This window comes from Spermophilus citellus (genome assembly GCF_964194105.1).
Source record: "Spermophilus citellus genome assembly, chromosome: 11".
NCBI classification, from domain to species: Eukaryota; Metazoa; Chordata; class Mammalia; order Rodentia; family Sciuridae; genus Spermophilus; species Spermophilus citellus.
The window spans coordinates 84,184,359-84,209,690 of record NC_138192.1 but is presented as its reverse complement, the minus strand read 5'-3'; the positions used below and the strand labels follow the sequence as shown (position 1 = coordinate 84,209,690).

The following is a 25,332-nucleotide window of genomic DNA, read 5'->3' as shown; positions in this document are numbered from 1 at the left end:
CTAAGAACAGAGCAGGGAGGAAGAGCAGGAAGAAAAGATTAACATTAAACAGAGACATGAGGTGGGAGGGAAAGGGAGAGAAAAGGGAAATTGCATGGAAATGAAGGGAGACCCTCATTGTTATACAAAATTACATATAAGAGGTTGTGAAGGGAATGGGAAAATAAACAAGGAGAGAAATGAATTACAGTAAAGGGGTAGAGAGAGAAGATGGGAGGGGAGGGGAGGGAGGATAGTAGAGGATAGGAAAGGTGGCAGAATACAGCAGTTACTAATAGGGCATTATGTAAAAATGTGGATGTGTAACTGATGTGATTCTGCAATCTGTATTTGGGGTAAAATTGGGAGTTCATAACCCAGTTGAATCTAATGTATGAAATATGATATGTCAAGAGCTTTGTAATGTTTTGAACAACCAATTAAAAAAAGAAAAAAAAAAGAGAATAATTCCTTTTTCCCTTTTGCTGTCCCTTCTAATAAATTCATGCTGCTATTCTAAACAATTTGTAGGAAATCCTTCCAGCATGATTGTGAAGAACAGATGACGGAGGATATCCATCAGTGCTTGCTTTGGCGTTTACAGACAACCTGGCTCTGGAAGAATATCAGCGCTACTTTCTTCAGAGCTGACAACTAAAAGTGGCCCCTCTCTCTCTCTCTCTCTCTCTCTCTCTCTCTCTCTCTCTCTATATATATATATATATATATATATATATATATACACACACACATATACATAGAAAGAGGCAAATTTCACTATGGAAATATATATATGGAAACGTACATGGTTCTCAAAAGCTGATGGCATCAGTAAATCATTAAGATCTCTGTATCTATAGATTTATCAATTTATCAATTACGATCAGAATCTAGACTCCAGATAAGCTTCTTCAATTTTTCAAACAGGACAAATTAAAAAAGGAAACTTCTCCCTCTTGGGCCTTCCAGCTTAAGCCAGCTCCAGGTTTTAAAGAGTTCAGTAGGGCGAGAGCAATAGCACTTGCCTAGTACCCATGAGAGGGAGTTTGATCTCTGGTACCAAAACATAAGGAGCTAAGTAAACCAGAGGAGCTATAATGATTCTCCCTCTATCTTAGAGAGATTTCACAGATTAAGCTCAGGGGGTTTACTTTTAACTAGTACAGTTAGCAACACTCTTGCTCTGATCTGTGCCACAACTTCTAAACAACTACAGCTTTATGATGTGCCCTACTCCTTGGTTAGAACAACTTGAGAATCGTGCAAGATACGTGCACAACAATTGCTGCTCTTTTCTACTCTAAAGAAGATCTTCACAGTGACAAAGAGTGAGGGCTCAAAAGATGACTGCAATATTAATCAGTGAACTGAATATTGTCAGGCATTATTTGTGCAGGCTACACTTACCAATGTAACCTGAAACTTCTTTGCCCTTATATGAGAAACAAAGTGTTAGATCCATGCACACAGAGGGCAATCCATTTTCAACACAGTCAAATCTCGTTCTGTTTACTGACTCAGGGTGGCTTAAAGATGCTTCAACAATCACAACAGGTCTTGTCCTAAGGAGGAAATAAAATAAGCAATTTTAATTGCAGAATTATTTTTCCTTAGGAAGATAATTACACTTATTGTCAGTTTTCATTGACTAAGAAATATCATTAATCTGTTCTGTTACCAGTATGTGTGTATGCACTTAACTCAATGTCTGGGCACAGATCAAGAGAAATTTTCATTTAAATGTCTAAAAACACTGACTTCAATGATTTGTTTAATTATATCTATGCAAGGTGGGAAACATACACTAAAGTTCAATAATTAAATTTCAGGATACCAAAAAGAGCATTGTGAGGCCACTATTACTGCTGTTTTTAAAAACTGTCTCCCATCATTTACAATTAAGCCCAATTGTCATTAAGCAATGAAATGTATCCACCTTACCTTAGCAACACAGCAGAATCAGACCGAAAAGCACCAACTGCCACATCTGGAGGATAACAAACAGCCACCCAGATTAATGATCAGCATTACTCAAAGAGAATTACTTTTCAGCCATAAATACTTAACTGCACATCACCTTTGGACTTTATCAAAACACTATTTATAGAAAATTAATTGGAAAAGACATGCTATTACCTTGAGATTCATTGTACATTTGTCAGAATCTATTCACTTAAAACAGCGTTCATTCCTTGCTAATATAACTTTATAATATAAACTTATAAAGATACTCATGCTAAAAATGTGATTTTTAGGCTACAAATATTCATCCAGAAATTTCTTTTCATTATTGTATGTTTGATTGATTGTCACGGGTACTTAATTTTTTCAAGAACAGGCATGTAATATTAAGGAACTAACAGTATAAAGCTGAGAAATTACTTGATTATTTCTGACCCAACCTTGAATTTAAGAAAGTTTTAAAAACATAAGAAAAAATAATCAGTAAATTGACATCTCCCACAATAGTTCTCCACAACAAAGCAGTATCCACAATGAAGTTTACTCCAGTTTATAAAATATGATGATTTTATACTCACCCATGTATCCATTATTATCTGCATCAATTTGTCCTGATATAGACTGTCCAAACATACTTAATGATTTACTGATTTGAAGTCCTTCAATTCTCTGAAAAATAGGCAAGTTGTGTAGGAAATAGTTTTTGAATACCTACTATTCCAGAGAAGCAATGGTTTAGCTAAATCATAAGTCTTGCCAGATGATTCCTGGCACATTGACTAACAAATGCATTCTAGTTAAATGCTTGTAAAAGAGGCAAAATTTTCTACCTTGAAATAGGCAGTTAACATCTATATTGTGACTTTAAAATTAAAGTTCTTGGTGAACAAAAGGAAAATTATATGGCACAGATTTTTCCAAAACCATTTTTACTCCTTTTCCTCAATTTTTTTTCAGGTTCTGTATTTACTTCTTTAACCAACACAAATAGCTAAACAATATATTTGGAAAATAAAATATCTATAATCACATAGTGGAGCCTATTACTCAGCCATAAGATGAAAGGCTACTTATGAAGCCAGATTGCTCCCTAGCATTTGAAAAGAACAGACCAAGTGAGTTATCTGCCTCCTATTCCATATCTAATTCACATTCAGATAGTATTTGGAAATATCAGGCTGTTCTTCCTACTAAGAAAAATCAGGATCTGTTCTCTGGGCAAGAACATGTCATTCAGGTTAAAAATACAGATGTACATGCCCATTTTTGCCAAAGCAAACATAACAGTACTAGCTAATGTTTCCATAAAAATGTCTTTGGAGAAACTTTGCTTCTTTGCCTGTGATTGTAGTCTTTTCTATGCACTGAAGTGCCCTGATTTTTCAAGATATAAAAGTAAGATCAGAGTTCAACCATGAACATTCATTAAAATGCTATCATCTACACTGAAAGAAACACAGTATCATATGCACGTTTGATCCCCATGCACAATTTTCACAAAATATGAGGCGTTAGTCACAAGGAAAAGACAGTTAATCAAACCCAAATGGGCATATTTCAGAATAGTGTGGTATTTCCTGAAGAACACAAACTTGATGAAATGCAGAAATAAATCTTTAATAGACTAAAGACAAGCTAGAATGGAAGTGAACTAGAACTCTTATTTATGGGAAAAATGGCTTTAAAGGGTTATTAATCCCTTGCAATAAGACCTTTTATCATTACTGTAAGAAAATGGTGAAATAAAATTAAATAAAATGCATTTGAAAGAAAGTAAAAAAAAAAAAAAACTAAGTCTATGAAAACACTGGAAATTTTCAGGGCACCTTTGTCACGATGCTTCTTTTGAACACAGAATAGTATCTTACCTGTGAGAAGCTTCCTGAGATCCCGTCTACTCGGCCATTGTAAATGTAAATAGCACCTCTCAAGTCATCTTCCTGGGGAGCCCCAATAGCAACATCTATTCAAGGATGGAAGCAGTGGGAAAATAAATTCTTGAAAGAAAGAATTATCTTTGAAAACTAACCTTCATGATCCCCAATCCATGACATAAGAAAGCTCTCTCTTAGAACTAACACTCTTCTAAAAAAAAAAAAAAAAAAAAGAACTATTATCATCATAATGTACAAGGTTACACAGAATAGTCTTTACATGGAAGAAAGCAGAGGAGACAGATCTGAGAGACACTCTTCACAAAGAAGCTAAGGATGTCTGCCCCATAGTCAGACCCCAGAGTCCAACCCTAGCTACACTTCTGTACTAAGCTCTGCTCATTTCTCAGCTTCCATGTCTTGGCTCCCCACCTAAAGAATGGGATCAACATGAAAGTAACACTATAAAAGTATGTAACTTGTGTCAAATGCTTAGACTAGCATCTATGGAATAAGTTGTTATAACCTATAAATATTGTAATCACTAGAATCTTGATTTCAAGCTTCTATGTTTTATTTGTAACATTACTTTTAAATTAATTAGAATTCCAATGAAAGTGATTAAAGTATATTTCAGGATTTCAGTAAATGGATTTGTGCTTTATAATAATGACAGCAACTCCTTTATGAGTTTGAGAGTCACATCAGATTATGACACCAAGAACAAAAATTCGGTCAACTGATAAAAGACCCAAGAATAACAAACAATTGACACAATTGTTTACATGCTATAAATATATAGCAGAAAGGGGGAAAATGCTAATCTACAGTTTCAAGAGCATTTCATTACTTTCTCAAGTATGATGTCTGCTTCAATTTATTCAAATATTTACTTATATGCAGTTTTTAACTACTTTCATTGACACCTAAAGTAGAGAAAGTTTGTTCTTGTGATATTTCTTACTGTCCATCAAATCAAAAACATTTCTAACACCTAGAATGGTAATTTTGTACAATTTCAATGGGAATAGAAACATATTTGATATGTAACTATGTTAAATACTGTACATTTTTTTAAATGCAAAAGCTTTTCTATTTTCATCTAAAAAGAAATGGTAGACACTTATCCTTATTTTTTTTTAGACATGCTAAAACCATTCTCTTTTGATGAGTGTGAACTATTTTGATATACTATTTTGATATAAACTTTGATATACAAATATACCAATTAATTTATTCATTCATTGGACAACTATTGAGCACCTACTGTATTCCAGTACAGGGCAAAACTGCAAAAAAAGGAACTCAGTCTACTGGTGAGAACAGAAGTAAAAATACAGCAATAACACAGCATACGTGAAGAAAGTGGTGGACATTAGGAAAGGCTCCTCATAGAAGATGATGCCAGAGATGAGATTTAAGTATTGTTAGGTCACAGCTAGGCTAAGAAAGGGGAAATGCAGTTTAGACAGAAGGAAAAGCCTCTGCACACAAGGTGGGGGGGGGGCATTCATCATGGTACACATGATGAATGGCAATTGGGTTTGCAAGAGCTGGAGTCACATTAGCATAGACTAAATGCACAGAGGAACACAGTGGGCGGAAAAGGAAGAGAAAGAGGAGGAAAAAAGGAAGGAGGTGAAGGGAAGGGCTGGGGAGAAGTTCCTCTGGCCACAGCAGTTTCATTAGTCAGGGTTGGGTTTATATTCCAGCATGTGGCCTAAGACCATAAATAAAATTCTATATCTTGATTTATGATAACCACACAAGGAAAAATAACAAGCCTGCTTTATGAAGTGGTGATACCAAAAGCCTTTCAGAATCAGTTATTAGCACTAGTGATCTAAATTAAGATTACAGACAAGCCTTTTCAGCTGAGGTATACAAAAGGCCCAGATCAATTTTCTTTCTGTGCAGAGGACATTTGGGGATATGAAATCTCTGGCTAATACAGATTCAAATTCTTACTTCCTAGGATTATACATAGATATGATATAAAATGCACTAAAGTTTTAGCTTTCATTAAGGGAATGATAAAACATTTTAATAAATAACAAAATGTTTTTCTATGCCTTTGCAACTCTATTTAGGACACAGTATACAGAACATTGAGATGTTTGATAACTGGTTTTGCTTTGCATCTAAACAGTTATTTTGTTGGTATAAACCATAGCAATTAATAGTATGAACATAATCATCTCTATTTACATAGTGTCTGCAATGCAGACATGGTGCTGGGGATTTATACATACTTACTAATTTAACTCACAGAATAACCATATCAGATAAGTATTTTTTAACCCACACTTTATAGATAAAGACACTGAGGCACCAAGTGTAACTTGCTCAAGTTCAGAGCCAGGAGGTGGTGCAGTAGGGATCAAAATTTTCAGTCTGGCTCCAGAGTCCTGCTCCCCATCACCACAATACGGTCATATACAACAGAAGTGAGCCCCAGAGTTTCCCCTCTTAGCACCTGTTTCTGCTCAGTGTCAAAGCAGTGCTTAATGAAAGGTGTGATAATATGCCAATATTGATTTCAGGGGCACATAAAATAATAACACAATATCTTATAATTAGAGAATATTAATAAGGTTCTACTCTAAAAAATACTCAAACATAATAGTATCAAAGCCAGATGAGTATCAAGGTGAAGGGAAAAAAAATTTAAACCAATAAGTAGTTTTGCCAAATCTATCTTATATGATCCAAAATGTTACCTATTTGCCTATTAGTCGTGTCAGTCTGTCCATCTATGTACCTACCTATTCCACAACTTTTTATTTTTGATTCAAGTTTTACACTATACTTTCCAAATTAGCCAGTCATCTCCTTAGAAAATGGCTTGCTTTGCTTTTCTAAGGAAATAGGATCATCAATATTTTTCCTTTTAAAGAACGATACAAAAATGATGTGACAAATGTCAAAATATGCTATGCAAAGCATCACAAAGTTTTGCACAAAGGGCATTGAGTATGATTTAGTCCTAGTAATAGAAAAGAAAGAAAAAAGAACAGGTTGGGTATTCATTCCCGGTCTACACAGTCTCACAATCCCAGCCATGAACACAAAGGATCTGCATCTACCAGAGAAAAGTAAGATAGAAGATGGGGGAAAGGATAGGGAAACATAAAAATAGTCTAGAGCTGGGGACTTAGCTCAAAGCAGAGTGCTTGCCTAGCATGCTTGCAGCCCCAGGTTCAATCCCTGGGACCCACAAAAAAAATTTTTTTTTTTTAAAGAAAGATAACATGTAGATTCCCTGCTGTGTCTCTCAAGCAGATGTGGTAGAATGGAATTAAGACCTTAATGAAGAGCTTGAACACACTGAGTCTCCTTCCAAATCACCATGGTCTTGCTAATATTTAAGATGTAGAAAACTCTTACTTATGGGCAAAATAGAAAATAAAATTACACTGGACTAAGTAGAAAAAGATATGAGGTGTTATCAACATTCACTAAAGTGTAAGGATAAATACATTGTGGGTTATAAATGAGATTATAAATAGCACAAAAAAGTATAGAAATATTACACCTACTGTAATTATAGTCTTCTAGAAATAGAAGCAACCTTTAGGAGTAGAGGGCTGAGCCAGGCATGGTGGCACACACCTGAAATCCCAGCAGCACGGGAAACTGAGACAGGAGAATTCGTGAGTCCAAAGCCAGCCTCAGTAACTGGTGAGGCACTAAGCAACTCAATGAGACCCTGTCTCTAAATAAAATACAAAACAGGACTGGGGATGAGGCTCAGTGATCGAGTGCCCCTGAGTTCAATTGCTGGTACCAAAAATAAAAAAGGAGTAAAGAGCCGAGGACTCTAGGAAACAAGTGCCATCTGAAACCTTGGTTCTCACACACTGACTGAAAACCTGCACTATCTTTGGAAGGTCCCCTCAAAAATCCTCTTCCTAAGTCTCACCAATAAAACACTTTGTCCTTCACACCACTTAGAAATTGGGACTTTCCCAGGTACTAGGGTGATTTTGAAAAGGAAACTTGCTTACTGTCCATAACAGCTTTACAACTCTGATAAGAATATAGGTTTGAAATTTTAATGCACATAATTTCTTATTTACATGCACATGTATTTTAGGATATTCCAAATGGGGAGTGGCCTTCCTTGAATGTACCAATTAAAACAAGTTGTAGAGGAATCATAACTTAGTATTTAGTAAAAGGTAGTTTTTGTTTTTAAAAGAACCATTATCTCATGATACATATAAAATATTAAGGTGCATTAACATAGCATCATCTATAGATTTTTATTAAGTAAGGTCCTTAATTCACCACAAATGAGATTTACTTTTATGCCTTATTTTAATTTGATTATATAACTATAAGAAAGGTGCCAGTACTTCCTTCATTTTCATTTATTATGGTGCATACTCAATACTGTACTCAATAACTGATTTTTTGCAGAATTATGCATTTAAACATTTAAAGTAGCATTTATGTATAAGAGGAAATTGAGGTAAGTACACAAAACTCCCTCACTTATTTTTAGTAACCAAGTTTTAGCCTCATATAACCAAATAATGTTAATGACTACATCACGAAGACTTAATCTTGATCCCTGAAAAGACCTAGTGGCTTGGAGACTGTGCATTCTCCTTTCAAACTCATTCATCATTGTATGCACAATTTTTACAGACTTGGCCACCACTCAGTACTAGAGTGAAAAGAGCAAAGCAAAGCAAAGGGAATACTGGTAGAGGCAGGTACCTGTATTAAGTCATCACAGACTTAATGCCATTTTTTTTTCTTTTTTTGCGAAAGAGTGGGGTATGACCATTATGTGATTTATAAAAAAAAACAACTGAGCAATTATTTTTAATAAAAAATAATTTATTACTAAACTGTGCTTGGTGCAAGATTAGGATGCACAGAATACTTGTGAATATATGTTAACGTGCTATGATGATTATGCAGTGAAATATGATATTTCAATAACAGGGCTGACATACAGGATAACATGACAGTTAAGACAGTATAATTAATTATGGAGATACCTCAGTAGCAGTTGGTAAACAGCCATTGTCCCCAAGCCTCCCAATTGACCCTCACCAGTGCTCAGGACATTTTCCTGGAATTCCCCAAATCCTACCACAAGGCAGCAGTGGAGCAGGAAATTCCCAGCATAACAGGGCCTTGGGGGATCTGCCCCAGCCCTGCAGCCAGGCTCTGCTGGGTTTGGTTGGTGTCTTTACTGCACCAAGTGTTAAATACCATGGTCCAATGATTTATCAAGCAATTTTCCCCTGCACATTTTATTTCTGAAATCAGGAGATTTTTCTTAAAATCGAAAAGTAGTAGGTGTCTCAGTTTATTAGGCAGCATTTTTCAGGGGCAGCTAAAATAATAATGCAACTTATAATCAATGGTGCCTTAGAATCAGTGAAGTAAAATATTTTAAATATCATCATTAATAATGGTAAAGGTCAATAATTGATCCAGTGGTCCTGGAGGCTGAGGCAGGAGGATCACAAGTTCAAAGCTAGTCTCAGCAAAAGCAAGGCGCTAAGCAACTCAGTGAGACCCTATTTCTAAATAAAATACAAAATAGGGCTGGGGATGTGGCTCAGTGGTTGAGTACCCTAAAAACAAACCAAAACAAAAGATCAATAACTGACAATTAGGAAGTCATATGTAACACTAAGAAGGAAAAGAAAAAAAACTTAGCATACCATTCTGGCTCCATTTTCAGGAGAAAGGCAAACACTATAATGCTCTAATCATATTCCAGCCCATGAACTATTTGAAAGTGGAAACCAAATACCAAATTAGATACTTTTAATTACCTTCAAAGCCATCATTATCAATGTCGCCAAGATTAACTATGGATTCTCCAAATCTTGCAGCATATTTGTCACTTCCAATGAGCACTGTTTCCATTTCATTCATTATTGCTCCCTAGATAGGAAGGGAGAGAAAAGGTGTCATCGTAACACTCCCTGACAACTTTACACATGATTTACTGCTATAATTGGATATGGATTTTTTTCTAATGTGTCAAACAAGTTGGACAAACTACAGACTGAGCTTTAGTACACACATCTCAGTTCAATTCAATAAATATTTATTGAATATGTCAACACATATAATAGTATGATTAGAGCTCAGAGGACATAAAAAAATTTGTCAAACTCATGATCCCTCGCTTTAAAAATTCAATAAATCATTTGGATAATTCAATTTAACAAATATTTATTGAGCTCTTACTAAAGACAATGTACAGTACAGAGTGAACAGGTGAAAGAGGACAAGGCAGTGTGTATTTCAAAGGCTCTCTCTTTCCTTAAGAAACCCACAATTATAGAGAGGGCTTAGTGCAGCATGCAAACGATTTGGAAATACAAACTGCTTTGCAATAGCAAGAAGTCAAGAAAAAACACTTAACTGAAGCAAGCACAGAATGTCAATAATGAGCAGCAAGAAAAGAAGATCTAGAAGAGATTTCCTAAAGACAATGGCAAGCTAAGTAGCTACCCAAATAAAGGTATAAACTTGATGTATAGAAAAAACTATGAATAAAACCCAAATTCCAAAGGATTTGGCTATAATAACTGGTTAATGAATAGTATAATGAATGAGACCAAAATAGCAACATATTTCAACCTTACAGTATAGAAATTTGATTGTGTTGGAAAATTCACTCTCACAGTAGTAAATGATAGGAAGCCACTGAGAGGTTTCTGAGTTTAGTGACATGACTCAAGTTGGCCTTTGGAAACTGATCCCAGCAGCAATGGAGCATGGATTGGTCAACTGATACCTCAGAAGTTAGAAAATGAGTTATTTCAGTAAGACATGTAAAAATGAGCTGTTGTAAGAACAGCTACCAGTTCTCTTGCAAACTCTGATCATCCTAGTCCCCTGTGTTCAAGAAAAAAAAGGTGTACCACTCATCATAAATTCTTTCCTCTTCTCAAGCAAATCTATTATTAGTCATTCCCTAAACACATATAATCTTCCTCTTGTGATGTGTCCTTCACCTTTCAGTTTCTAAGTGAAAAATTCCTTTTCTTGTCTCACTCAAATATTCCTTCCTCTGTGAAGCATTATAGATCCAAAAGGGAATCGCTTGTTCCACCTTGTTTGTACTTACAACATGCCATCTGCCACGTTGCATTCAACTGAGTTTATCCAATGTTTGATGTCCTCACCAGATCCTGAGGTCCTGGCATCAGGACTAAGATTATTCTCAGCTCTTTTTATGGTCTTTGTTATATTCCAGATATTCACAAATGTCATTTATTTTATTCTAAACAAACCAAGAGGATGTAAAGATCTCTATAGATGCAATCACTGACATCAAAGTAGTGAGGGATTAAATCATAGGAGGGGTAAAACTGTTTGCTTCTGGGAAATGCTAACTTGTATAGAAGGGAGAGCAGGGTCCAGGGAGGACAGACAAGATACATGTATAAGACAGTGCAGTTCTGAAGTAACTATCACCCTTAAGTATTCTCCAGTCACAGAGAGCAGTGACCACGGGTTCTCTGGAGACACCCAAGAGCTATTTTAGTAGAAGTAGGTAGAAGACAGAGTCATTCAAGTGTCATTCTTTCTCCAGTTCATTTCAAAAATAATCTTGGAGTACCTACTTGACTAGAGGACCCGGGGAAAGAGTCACATAAATAAGACAGACGATTCCTCTCTACAGAGTGTCTGTACTCCAGGAGAATAGATAATAGCAAACCAGATAAATAAATATGTTATGCCACTTAGTGGTTAGTGCCACTTCAAAGACATAGGAGGGTAGACAGTAACAAAGGTAGGCTCATCTATATAAGAGGATTTAGAAGCCAAATCCAATTACTAATTGTTCAAGAGTGGGACCTCCAGGTAAGAGGGTGGCCTAGTGGGCATGGGTCCTCCCTTGCTCTTTAAGGAAAGGATTTTTGCTTAAAATCTCAACGGGAAAAGAGTTCCTATGTTACTTTATTTTAGGAGTATTGAGCTACTGTTTAAATTTTCCTCAAATAGTCATAAAGAGAGACATTTGCAGCATGAACATGTAGTGGGCATAAGGAAGACCATTTATTGATATGTGAAATGTCTATGGAAGAAAAATTGGAGTCACTATTAATGCATTCTAATGATCATTGTATACATGGCATGCCTTCACTATTAAATTTAGATTTAAACACAGCCTATGAAATCCCAGTGTGTAACTTCCCTACTCTTTATCTTGAGCTCTGAGATTCTCCCTGCTTTACAAGGCTTGAGTGTCTTCTCTCAAATTACACAGATCTTTGTCTGACACTTAGAATAGGAACTTATTAAGTGCTATGAAGCCATTGATTAAACAAGGGCACAAGTACCTTCTTGAAACAGATTTTACTTTTTTGAATCCTACTGAAAGACAATGTGCCCTAAGAAATGAACCAATTTTCTCACAAGTCTGAGCTTGTTTTCAAATCAAAGGAACAGGCCAAGAAGGTCCCATTAAGGCCCTATCAATTCTTTGTTTTGATTTAATGTCAAGAAGCAAGGCTGGCAAGATAAGACCAGCAGAACTCTTCAAATTGAAACATCAAGTCATCAATTTCTATTCTAACACACTGCCTATGATTTAAAATTTAACTATAGTCACTAATCACCTATTTAAAAAATATATCCACTTTGGAATAAATCATGACAATTTCAAATTCTTATCAAGAACATTATCTCCATAAATTGTGCATTAACATTGTATCAAAACATCTTATTTCTAATTGTTTTCAAATCATGAAAAACTTATAATTTTTATCTTCTACTTCCAGTAATATTTTATAATTTCTTGAATCAAAAAGACCTTAACTATAGAACCACTTAAAAGTCCACATTCTGAAGGCTATACAAAAATCATTCTTTTGAATTAGATTTGTGTCAAAATAAAACTAAATGAAATTTCAAGTATACAGTGTGTTCACTGTGAATGGAAAAATTCCATACTGATTCATGTCATATTTCTGGGGTATCCAAATGAATTGGCTGGCCACTCAGAACCATGTTCCATTTGTCTTTTAGACAGTATTAAAATTTTTTATTTTTGTCAATACAATAAGCCTAAGAATCTACAGTCTCAAAATCTTGGAATAAGAAGAATTTCAGTTTTAGTGGTAATTCACATGTGGCTTCCAGTTGCAGGCAATCATACATACCAAACCAGAGTTGAGGTACACGAACACCCTTCCTTCCTCCCTGATGGCACTGTGCATGGGAGCTCCCACGAGGAGGTCTGAAAAGCCATCTGCATTGAGGTCCACAGCACAGACAGATGCTCCAAAGTATGAGCCAAGCTGTCCCAAAGTAAACCATACCCAGTCATTGAGAAAAAAGCAAGTACTTAAAAAAGCCTCTGGTATACCAAAGGTAGAGATATATTACCTTTTTACCTTTCATTTCATATAAGATGTTTAGCTCTTTTGTATCAATGCTGAATATATATGCCTGCAAAATTAGAGAAAGAATTAGGGAAGTTTATACTAATATCAAAGTTTCTCTTTAAAAAAAGCAACTTATTTGAAGAGCAATTTTTTATAACATGTAGTTGTTCAAATATAAAAAAGCGTAGTTTCAAAATTTTTATAAAACCATTTTAGGGGCTGGGATTGTGGCTCAGCAGTCGAGTGCTTGCCTAGCACATCTGAGGCCCTGGGTTTGATCCTCAGCACCCATAAAAATAAATAAATAAATAAATAAAAACATTTTAGTGACAAGAAAAAGTTTAGGAATCCATTTTCACATTAATGTGCCTCACTTAAAAAAAGTGACCCCAGAAATTATCTTACTGATCCCATAGAAGGAACAGAAAATATTGTTTGCTTCACTGTTCAAAGCTAAGACTCAGAAAAACTGAGTGAGCAATGTTTACATAGTTACGAAGCAAAAATGAATCAAAATAACATTTTCTTCTTTCTTCTGGTCTTAGCAAAGGACATGTAGCTGACTCCCATTTCTTTTGGATAAATGTTAACCAGTAAATGTATTCCCTGGACAGCTTTCAAGAACTTTATATTACAAACTATTAACTTATGAGAAAATCCTCATTTAACTTACATAATTTTCTTTAAAGATTTTCTGCTAGATTTCTTCTAAAACCATATCTCTTTCCCAAATCCCATTAATACAATATACTGTTCATCATTTCTAATCTTTTATTCCTTAGAATTTTTGCAATTCCTCCTTTGATATCATATTGCCTCATGCAATTCAGTTGAAGCTTTGTGAAGAAATAAAGATAGAAATGGAATTCTTACTTTACCAATCTGCTCATGTTGAGGGGCTCCTCCAACTACCTCAGTAGTATGCTGACTCCGAAAGTGACCAGCTCCAACTGAGTATCCTTCAAGAAACAGGAGAAAGTACGAGGATCATCATTTATAGTGAGTTAAATAAACACTAATTCAGAGAATTAAATATGAGACCAAATTCAATACAACTGTATGAAGCAGAACATTAAGAAGGCTTAGCATAATGCTGAATACAACATTTATTATGTTTCAAGCAATTTTGATATATGTGTTATGAAACTAATAATATGGTTTATATTTTCAAGTTCTAGAAATTGAAAATATTATCTTCATATTTGGTTTGTTAGTCTCTGTTTAGCATCAGAGATTAACTTCTGGGATGATAGCTGAATTACTGGAGAGGATATAAAACATTTTAAGCTTTGAATAATAATCTTCCTAAATTTCAGCTTTTACCATGAAATCTTCCTACTGTGGTGATTTATAACACTAATGGTAAGATTTTTTATGTGATAAAAGGCATAATATCCAATTGCATTTCTTATAATACTTCACAATATCCTTCAATCATAAGAAAATGACAAATTATTGGTGAATGGGTTTGAGGGTTAGTTACTACTTGTTTTATTGTAATTATTTCCAAGTATAAAATGCTCAAATTTGAAGCATATACAGTTTAAGCAAATCTATTTTCTAAGAATCTACAGGAAAAGTATTTATTTTATTGTTATGAGAATTAACACCAGAACATTTTGCATTTCTGTAGAAACACAGATGATAAACTGTTTGACCACTGACTGATGAAATAATAACGAGTACGGGGAGAACAATGATAAAAATAGTTACGTTCTGGAAAATATCTAAGAACTCACGGAAGGCAAAGGTTAAGGAGCAATTTTTAGATGATGCTTCATAATGTCACCCCTTATCCAAAATGCTGGTGACAGTACTGTTGGCTTTCATTTGGTCTTTCAAGAAACTGCTTTAACATTTTCATACATGTGTTTAAGTGAGTTTACTCAGATACAAGTCTTACAAAAAGTTTCTAGGATATAGTGTGCACTCAGCTGAGACCACCTTTCGAATCACTTTACCTCATAAAAGTACAAATCTGTTTCCAAAAGTGAATTGCAAAGTCACTTAATGTAGAGCCAGGAATTGTAGTCTAAGAACTCTAGCATGACAACTAGAGTCACAAATGTCAATGTAAAACATCAAGTTAACTAAAGTTTCATAGAATGTGTCCTTCAGAGAGTTTCTGAACAATTTTCCTTATTTGAACTTACTACTAACTTTAGGTATAGATAGAGTTTGTCAATTTTCACAGTACCTAAATAACTTCCAAATTTTACTTGATTGCCTTTGTCTAAAAATGCCTTGTATTTATTTGTAGTTATATTGTAGATAAAAAGAGAGCCAGTCCAATAAGATGATCCTGGGGCTCCCATCACAATTAAATCCTGTAAGAAAAAAAATTTATCATCACTTGAAAGTTAAATGTTACCACCCAAAACCTCCTCCAGATATACAAGATTATAAAAGTGAAGAGAATATATTTTTAGAATGAATTTCTGAAATATGAACATTTTACCAAAAACATCAGAGGAAAGCCAAAGAAGCTAACAGATTCCCACCTAAAAGAATTTCAAAGAAGAAACTCTGCAACTCTCACTTCACATTTATCAGTGGGTTTTAAAAAGCAAAGATAGAATCACTGAACACTAGAGTAAGCTTTGGAGAGAAAGGTAATGTGGTTTCTGTTAAAGAAAATTGAACATAATTCATTAATGCTCATTATGAAAATAATCATGTGCTGCCAGAGAATAAAAGCAAGACTTAATTTATTTCAATTTGCAAAAGACCACTGATGATTTCCTTCATGATGCTGGCTTAGGAAATAAATTAGTCCACTGGAATTTGGGACTAAACAGGAATTGAGGCAAATTCCAACAGAAGGAAGGTGGACTATGTCTGGTACATTCTATTCTGAAACCTGCAGTGATCAAACTGATATAGCATATTTCTAGATTTTACAAATGATCATGAACTTTAAAAAGTCAACTTACATATAAACTAAAGACAGCAGTATAAGCATTTATTAATAGTTAACATGTCCAGAAATTGCTAGCCCCAAACTTGATACAGCCTGGTCTCCATGGAGTCAAAAAACATTTATGCATGCATAATGGTCTTTTAAAAGAAACTGAGAGAGTTAGTAGTGAAGTATAACTGTGATCTATCATAGTACACCCTCAAATTTTAGAAGGAGAATAAGAGTTTGGGAATATATCTGATTTAGGAGGACATTATTAAACTCTTAAATTTCTTAACTATTATCATTTTAATTGAAAATCTTGGAATCACACTTCTTTTCCCCTTAACTAGAACTTTAATACATGGATATTCTCAATACCTAAGTTAATAAAACAAATAACTTGGTACTTTTGATTTTCATTAAATTCTAGATGAAAATAATATTCTTTAATACAAATCTTAATTGGTTTTTGTGTTATAGCCATCTAAATATGTATGAATATTTAGCAGTAAAAGTCAAGTTGTAATATAATTTAAGAGACATTATTAAGATGTTACAGAATTTTTACTTCAAAGCCTAACATTCCTCTAACTTTCTGAAGAATTAAAGGTCCAAAAGTAATCATTCATAATAGTTAATTTTTGAATTATTACCTCTGTATAAAAACTAGATATTCCAGCTTGACATGATGCAAAATTTTCTCCAAATTTTCTCACATAATCTAAAATGAGATACAAACAATTCAGTATTACATCTTAAGATAAAAACATAACCCTCCATAATTTTTTTCTTGGACATACTTACAAATATGCCTTTTAAATTATACATTTCATACTACTTCATTAAAACTAATAGTAATTAATGTAATTTAAAAATCTCACAATCTTTTATTAATCTTTAAAATATCACCATGAAATGTTAATAAAAACCCATCTCTTGGTGCTTCTTCTTCATGGGAAGAAGATGAAGCATATGCTAGAAAATTTGTCAAGCAAGTATCTGAGGCAGAAGTAGGCATTGTAACTGAGCCCACATTCCACTTATAATTTCAAGGTGAGCATTATATTCTGATGTACATACACATACATGGTAAAATGGTTGCTTCATCAAATCAACACATCCATTCCCTCATAGGGACCTTCTGTGTGTGTGACTAAAGCAACCAAAATCCTTCTTCTTGGCAAATTTATAGGACATGCTATGCTATGTTAAATATAGTCCTCATGCTGTTTAATATATGCTATATTAAATATAGTCCTCATCGATCTCTGGATTCACTCACTACTGCAACTTTGTCTTTGTTTCCTAGATTATTCCCAGCTGAAACATTCAAGACCTGTAGGGAGATGGAAGGTGTCTAGCTACAAAGCCCTCGTGAATGAATGCTTTCAGAATTCACGAAAGAGACACAGCTGTGCTTCTTCTGAAGAACTGACATAAGAACCTCTCTCTATGAAAAGAAGGATCAGGGAAACATCTTCTTTTTAGTTTTGATAACAGAAATCTTAAAGAAGCTGCTATGGCACTTATATTACCATTTGCTGCTATGATTTTTATCACTCTTTTCATATCTTACCTGATCCTGTACTCTACAATTTTAGGTATGGTTTTAGGTTTATACCATCTTGAATTTTTGGGTAAAATGTGGCTAGATATATCTAAGCAAAACTAAAATTCTACTATGAAAATGTTTAAAAGTGTAAATCATAACAGACAACAGAGGGTAGGTAATGAATATACAGATGATTAGACTGAGTTGTATAATAGAGAATATTTCTTTTTTATTTTATTGTGTCCACAGGTAAAATAGAAATATTTATAATATAAACTTCTCCATGACATCAAATTCCAGGAAGGAAAGATCTCAAATGGCATCAGAATCAGTAACTGAAATAAGTACTTGGCGTACTAAGTTTTTCCTGTTAATACCAATTTTCTTTAGATGCTAGGTTTTTGGTTTTGTTTATTCAGTTAGAAAAATTGGAAATTGGCATTCATATTTCTTGTTTTTTCCTGGTATTTCTTGGTTTTTGTAAAGATATATTTTTAGAGTTTTAGTTTTGTTGCAAATACCATTTTAAAGTGTCTAATGCTTGACCGACTGAACTAGCCAGGTACCTATAGATACCATTTTAAATGGTCTGTTGACATTTGCCCCTCACTTTGTTTTCCACAGTTGTTATATTCTAGTTCTGTATGTAAAATACCTATAAAATAGAAATCCCACAGGAAAGATCTTTCACACTTAAGATCTTTCTCCTGCTATTCAAGGAATACATATGAACTGGAGGGGAAAAAAGAAATGGTGAACGAGAAGGAAATGCTTACACTTATGCTTTGGATCCTTTTGATTACTGCTGGAAGCTTGAGGTAAAGCAAGAAACTACTCTTTTTTTTTCCAACCAGATTTTTTAAATGTAATTTTATAATTTAAAGTATTCAATATTTGCTGGGCATCATACTCACTTATAATGAATTGAAAATAAATTTAGTGCAAAAGTGGGTAATTACAAACTAGCTTTCATCATTTCTCAAATTGAAATGTAGAATTTCTTTTTCTAAAATCAAGAAGTGCAATTGTGAAGACTAATGCTACCTTTTATTGGATAAAGTAAAGGAATACTTTGAACAGTTTAAAATACAACAAATAATTCAAAGACTTCCATCTTCCTTGCTAAACTTCCAAATCTGAAAATTAAAAAAAAAAAAGTTTCTCACTTATTTCTCTTGATCTAGTTGATATCAAAATTATGCCTTACCTTGGTAACATGGAGCCATTCTCTTACTCAGTTCTGTTCGTAAATTAGAAGGCATTCCATAGCAAATACCAGTAGGGAGCTTATTTTCATTCCTAATGTAAAATACATTTTTCCATCTATGCCCACAAGCCTGATAAAATAAAAGTAGAACAAATTATGTGAAAATTGCATCCATGATATCTGATTTTAGAATTGATCAGTGGGCCAATTTCAATACCTACCACAATGGATCCATTCTCTCCTGGTTGTCTGGAAAGTGTGACACCCAACCACTGATTATCTCTCTCTTCCAAACAAGTCTTTCCACAAGGTTCTCCATGAGGGCTACCTAGAGCATTTGAACAGGAGTTTTTCCATTAGTTGTCTTGAAAACAATGTTATTGTACAAGAGCAGAGACAATAAATGTTGACACTCATCCCCAATGTTTTCCCTTCAACTGCTTCTCTCCTCTTAAAATCAGTGCATAGTTTGGGGGTAAATGTGAGTCAACTCTGTGCTAACATATTGTTCTCTCAAGCAAGAGAACAATAACCTCTTCTCTCATACAAGAAGGAATTGTAAAAATTACCTCCAATTGGGAGAAGGGACAAGAAAGGGGAGAAAATGAAAAAGGAACTTAACAAAATCATGCTACGTTTATATATAAACATACTACAATGAATTCCATATTTATGTAAATGTATGAAGCACTAATCAAAAAATAAATACATAAGTGAAAAGACAAGAAAAAGAAATGACCTCCAATTGATAGAGAAACAGCCTTAATGATATGGGTTGGGGGGAAGCCCACTTAAAAACCAGCAAAGTTACCACAAACACAACTGCAGTGTTTGATACCTGGAAAAGACTTTGCATTTTAGTTTTAGTTTTAATCATTTATCTAGTGAAATAAGCAACATTACCAGAGCACTTTGTAAAATGTTTCCTGTATGGTTCTCAGCAATTAAGACACAGTTTATTGAATCCGGAAAGTGATGACTGAGCATGCACAAAGTGGAACATACAATTAGCATACTAATAATGCACAGCAATTTAAAACAAACTGCTCTATGTCTCACATTTAGTGGAAAGTAACTCATGTTTTTGATAAAGATAAAAAGACTTGGGAAGCTAGATTATTTTAAGTATAAAAAAAAAACCTTCCCAAGTCTTCCCAAGTCATCATTTAGGCAAATTCATAAATAGCTAGGGGCTCAAATCTAGATAAAATATGCATGTGCTACTTCCTACTTCTAAAACCATAAATAAAAAGTGATCTTCTTTTTCAGTGATAATCTTTTTTCATTTATTTGCATGACTTCATTCGTAGCTGGATCCTATTAGAACTTTTATTAAACTGATTCTAAATAAGTAATTTGAGGGAAGTATAAGATATAGTATTTTCTCCCTGCTTTCCTTTCCTCCCCACTCCTCTCTCCTATCTTCCTTCCTTCTGTTCCTAATTTTAACACAGAACCTTCTTTGTCCACCTGAACCAGATTTTTTTTTTACTTAATTGCATCTCTCTTAGTTGACTCTTGACAATTTTATTTCATCTGTGCTCAATTCCAATGGCAGATAAATACATTAGGATAAATTTGAATACAGATGTGGGACTTGTGTTTGTTTACTTAATTTTAAACACTGTTACCAGGTACCAAGTTTTGCACATCTATAGTGAAACTCTTTATATCCTTCTCTATATCATTAAATGTTTTCTCTAACCTTATTACCTTGACCCTTAACTACAACATCCAGGGCACACTTGGAATATCTACATAGATAAGGCTAATATTTTGGAAGAGAAACAATGTGCACTAAATCTCCTGGGTAGGAGAGATTTTTGCAAGGGAAGCAATGGGAAGATATTTACGAGTACACTTGTGTACCTCCAAAACATAATTCAGGAGAAATGCTATCTTTAAGCACAGCTGAACTGAAGAAAGATTCCCAGCCACTCCTCCAGAGAGTCTGAGTCAGGGGTTCAGGTGAAGGCCTGGCTGCCCCAGGTGTTGTGATGGTCAGGAACACTGTTAGAAGGGAATGCGGATCATGGTTTTCTGGCTAGGTTTCCTGGAGAATAATGACAACTCCCACTCGTTGGTAATGGCTTCTAGTGGGGATTAAATGGAATGGAGACTAAGGACAGGCCTGGAAAAAGAACCCTGGGCTACCTAGCAATGTCTGCTTCTAGCACAGGAAGGAAGTCAAGCCTTCATAAAGCACAGGGTCCAGGAAGACACAGGTTTCTGTGGTCAATATAGGAACCAAAGGAAGGTAGGAAGGAAAGCAAGAGAGAGGTGAAGAGTGGGGAAGAGGGAAGTAGGGAGGAAAAAAAGAGAATGTTGAGTGGGTAAGGTTTAACATAGGGGGTTATTAGGTCCACATGATGCCAAACCAATAAAACCCAACTGAAAAAAGTTGGCAAAAAGAAATTTTAGTTTTCATCGTGATGCAGTTTTCAGTTTGACTTTTCACTAAAATCACCAGTTTTTATTTTTACTACTATCAAAGACATATAATCAACAGACATAAGTAATTTGAGGAAAGAATAAGATTCATTAATTTTCTCCCTGCTTCCCTTTCCTCCTCCCTCCTCTCCCCCACCTGCCTTCTTTTCCGAATTTTAACAAAGAACCCTCTATGTCCACCTGAACCAGATTTTTTTTTTTACTTAATTGCATCCCTCTTAGTTGACTCTTGACAATTTTATTTCATCTGTGCTCAATTCCATCTACCTGAAGTTGAAGTTCCTGTTATTTAACACAATAAACATAGCCATGAATACCTCTCAGAAAATATCAATCATTTCTAAAATCAGAATCGACGGAGTTAATTTTCTTCCTGCTAATTTGTCTTTGTTAAGGAATGGGAAGGATGGAGGTCACAAATATTGTACATTTAATTGTTATGGGCCAGGCTATAATGGGCAATGACCAAACAGATTCCATTTTACCCTGAGACTCCACATCATGTAAGAAATGCTTCTCCCATGAGAACTCCCCGCCTCTGTACCCATCAATAATTGCATAGCATAGCATGTCTGGCAACACAAAATGGCAATTCTTATACAATGTAAAATTGTTCTCTTTTTGGTTCCCTTTTCTTTAAATTTTTAATCTTAATTTATGAGTTTATATGTCAATTTTGGTACCAAACACATGTAGTCATGACAATACTCCAGTGTACATACATACACAAAACAAAGACATCCATAGCATATTTTTCAAAAACTATTAGCTGGAGAGCTAACCCTTGTAAATTGTCCTGTGAATGAATCAGAGTGTAAAAGAAACCTTCATAGTTGGATAAAATAGGTCTGATCAGAAAAAAAAAAACATATTAATCTAGGTATGGCAGATTAAAATTATGAACTTAAAAAATATAGACTTTCAAACAACAACAAGTGCTGGCGAGGATGTGGAGAAAAGGGTACACTTGTACATTGCTGGTGGGACTGCAAATTGGTGCGGCCAATTTGGAAAGCAGTTTGGAGATTCCTGGGAAAGATGGGAATGGAACCACCATTTGACCCTGCTATTGCCCTTCTCGGACTATTCCCTGAAGACCTTAAAAGAGCATGCTACAGGGATACTGCCACATCGATGTTCATAGCAGCACAATTCACAATAGCTAGACTGTGGAACCAACCTAGATGCCCTTCAATAGATGAATGGATAAAAAAAATGTGGCATCTATACACAATGGAGTACTATGCAGCAATAAGAAATGACAAAATCATAGAATTTGCAGGGAAATGGATGGCACTAGAGCAGATTATGCTTAGTGAAGCTATCCAATCCCTAAAAAACAAATACCAAATGTCTTCTTTGATATAATGAGAGCAAGTATGAACAGAGCAGGGAGGAAGAGTAGGAAGAAAAGAGTAACATTAAACAGAGACTTGAGATGGGAGGGAAAGGGAGAGAAAAGGGAAATTGCATGGAAATGAAGGGAGACCCTCATTGCTATACAAAATTACATATAAGAGGTTGTGAGGGGAATGGGAAAATAAACAAGGAGAGAAATGAATTACAGTCGATGGGGTAGAGAGAGAAGATGGGAGGGGAGGGGAGGGGGGATAGTAGGGGATAGGAAAGGTAGCAGAATACAACAATTACTAATAGGGCATTATGTAAAATTGTGGATGTGTAACCGACATGATTCTGCAATCTGCATTTGGGGTAAAATTGGGGGTTCATAACCCACTTCAATCTAATGTATGAAATATGATATGTCAAGAGCTTTGTAATGTTGTGCACAACCAATAAAAAAAAAAAAAAAATAGACTTTAATAGCCTTCCTGGTCTCCATCCTGATGTGGTCCCTCTCATCCAAGGTGAAAAAAGTTAAGTGACAAAGGCCAGTGCCCTATCCCTCCCTGAAGGAATTTCTGAAGAGGCAGCAAGGGAGTCTGCTTTCATTGGTCTCCTAAGGAGAACCCCCTCAGGTTGGGGTCCTGTTCTAAACCGGTTTTTCTGGTCTCTTGGATGGTGGCCACCAAAATCTTAGCCTGGCATTTTGAAAAACATTTATCAGCTACACTGACAACAGCTAAAAAAACTTTTGAGTCACCTCCAATAGTTGGAAGTTATTCTGAAAACCCTTTAATTTTTGGAGTTTTCTGAGAATATCTGGGGCTGATGGAGAGACAAAAGCCAAATTTCCTAGACAAAATGATGCTTTTACATATCTTAGAAATGATGATCCTATAAAACTCTAATTCTAATCTGCCCTCTAAACTGATATTGTCTACTCTGCTGGCCACCTGGCCCAGTTTCTAAATGAAGGCAAACTGTAGAATGCTTTTTTTACCTTTAGCTTTTACTTTGGACACCTATTGACAGCCATTTACATTTCAATGCAAGCTTTCCAGAGCACAATTAAAACCTTTTTAACCATTTTTTCCCAGGTTGGTTTGGATTAGGTTTAAGGCTAACAATTAGGGCTGGGGTTGTGGATCAGTGGTAGAGCGCTCACCCAACACCTGGGAGGCCCTGGGTTTGATCCTTAGAACTACATAAAAATAAATAAATAAAATAAAGGTACTGTGTCCAACTAAAACTAAAAAAAATGAATATTAAAAATTTTTTAAAAAGAAATAAAAGGAAGGTGAGAGACAAGAATTTAATAAGGCTCTGAGTTTGACTCAAGTCTGAAGGTGGTGGCAAGTCACTGATGGGTCAGGTCTGTAAAAATAAAAGGAAAGTATCTCTCTAGGGCAAACAGTTAAAATAATCTTAGAAACAAACTGAAAGCAAACTGAGGTAGAAACTAACACAAAACAAAAAGGGGACAAACAAAAACAACAACCAAAACAAGTCAAAAATACAGGACAGACATTCTCTCCTTCTTCTACTGGACCCCAATCTTCAGACTGCCCTCACAGTCTATTTTGCAGAGTTCTCTGGGCCTTGACTAAGACCTCTTCAGGCTCAAGGTCACCTTGGGCATTACAGTCAAGCACTTGATACAGTCAAGTGGATTGATACATCCCCAAGCAGAGCCCCTGATAATCAGGTGCTCAGAACCTCTAAGCAATTACAATAAAGTCAAAGGGAAAGAAGAAATGAGGTAGTTCCCAACCCATGCAGTTCCATCCTCCTTCAAAGCCTCTGGATTTACAGATGTGGGCCACACCAGAGCTTTCATGGGCAGTCTCAAATCAGTCACCACAGGAGATCCAGACCCTCACAAAGCAGAGAGTTCTCACAACTAGAGAGGTTGGAGGCTCTCTGTCTGCTTCAGAGGATTTAGGACTCAGGTGTGCCTGAGAGCCACAGCCTTGACTGAGGTTATCATTTCCCTAGGGCCTCCAAAATGTTAAGGCAAGATTGCAATAAATCACTGAATTGATCTTAAAGCAGGAGACTGAACCTTTATTCACCAGCCAGTGGTCTGGATCCACTAGCTGGCGGGTCAAGAGTCAGGCTGCAAGTCTACACACTTCAACCCCCTCCTGGGGTTTGAGTACACCTTTTATAGTCCAAAATCATAGTATTCATAAATGGCTGTTGCTATGATTCAAAACCATAAACAAATGTCATGACATCTAAAATCCTAAGCAGAAGGGGGAGTGGGTCAAAATGTCCCTAGTTGAGTACAAGTTAAAGAATGATTACTAACGTCTAGACAATCTCTGATAGGGTACATTGTCCAAGAAAAATGGGAACCAAAGAGAGAACACTTTTAGATTGTATAAGAATTGCCATTTTGTGTTGCCAAACATGCTATGCTAAGCAACTGTTGATGGGTACAGAGGTGGAGTGTTCCCATGGGAGAAGCATTTCTTACATGATGTGGAGTCTCAGGGCAAAATGGAATCTTTTTGTTCATTGCCCACTTAGCCTGGCCTATAAATAATGGATGCTGTTATTGAGACTGCATTCAATATCTAGTAACAAATTTACTCTTCTACAGATAGCGACCCAAAAGTTTAAAAACAAATAGTCTAGAAACAAAACACTATGAAAATTACTTGATGAAAATGTCCAAAATGTAC

General features: G+C 35.2%; 1 protein-coding gene across 2 annotated transcripts in view; it reads right to left on the bottom strand.

Moving 5' to 3' along the window:
• ITGA4 (integrin subunit alpha 4) overlaps positions 1-25,332 on the bottom strand; it is an 83,459-nt gene that overhangs the window by 43,292 nt on the left and 14,835 nt on the right. Inside the window, exons 3-14 of one of the 2 annotated variants that reach the window (XM_081262465.1) lie at positions 19,072-19,178; positions 18,851-18,980; positions 16,745-16,812; positions 15,387-15,516; positions 14,063-14,148; positions 13,191-13,253; positions 12,965-13,102; positions 9,617-9,728; positions 3,810-3,904; positions 2,520-2,610; positions 1,921-1,966; positions 1,387-1,541 (exon numbers count right to left, since the gene is read on the bottom strand). In XM_081262465.1, coding sequence (XP_081118591.1) covers positions 1,387-1,541; positions 1,921-1,966; positions 2,520-2,610; positions 3,810-3,904; positions 9,617-9,728; positions 12,965-13,102; positions 13,191-13,253; positions 14,063-14,148; positions 15,387-15,516; positions 16,745-16,812; positions 18,851-18,980; positions 19,072-19,178 — 1,221 coding nt within the window. Of the gene's footprint in view, positions 1-1,386; positions 1,542-1,920; positions 1,967-2,519; positions 2,611-3,809; positions 3,905-9,616; positions 9,729-12,964; positions 13,103-13,190; positions 13,254-14,062; positions 14,149-15,386; positions 15,517-16,744; positions 16,813-18,850; positions 18,981-19,071; positions 19,179-25,332 lie in introns of those variants that run through there. The other variant, XM_081262466.1, reaches the window with a different exon arrangement.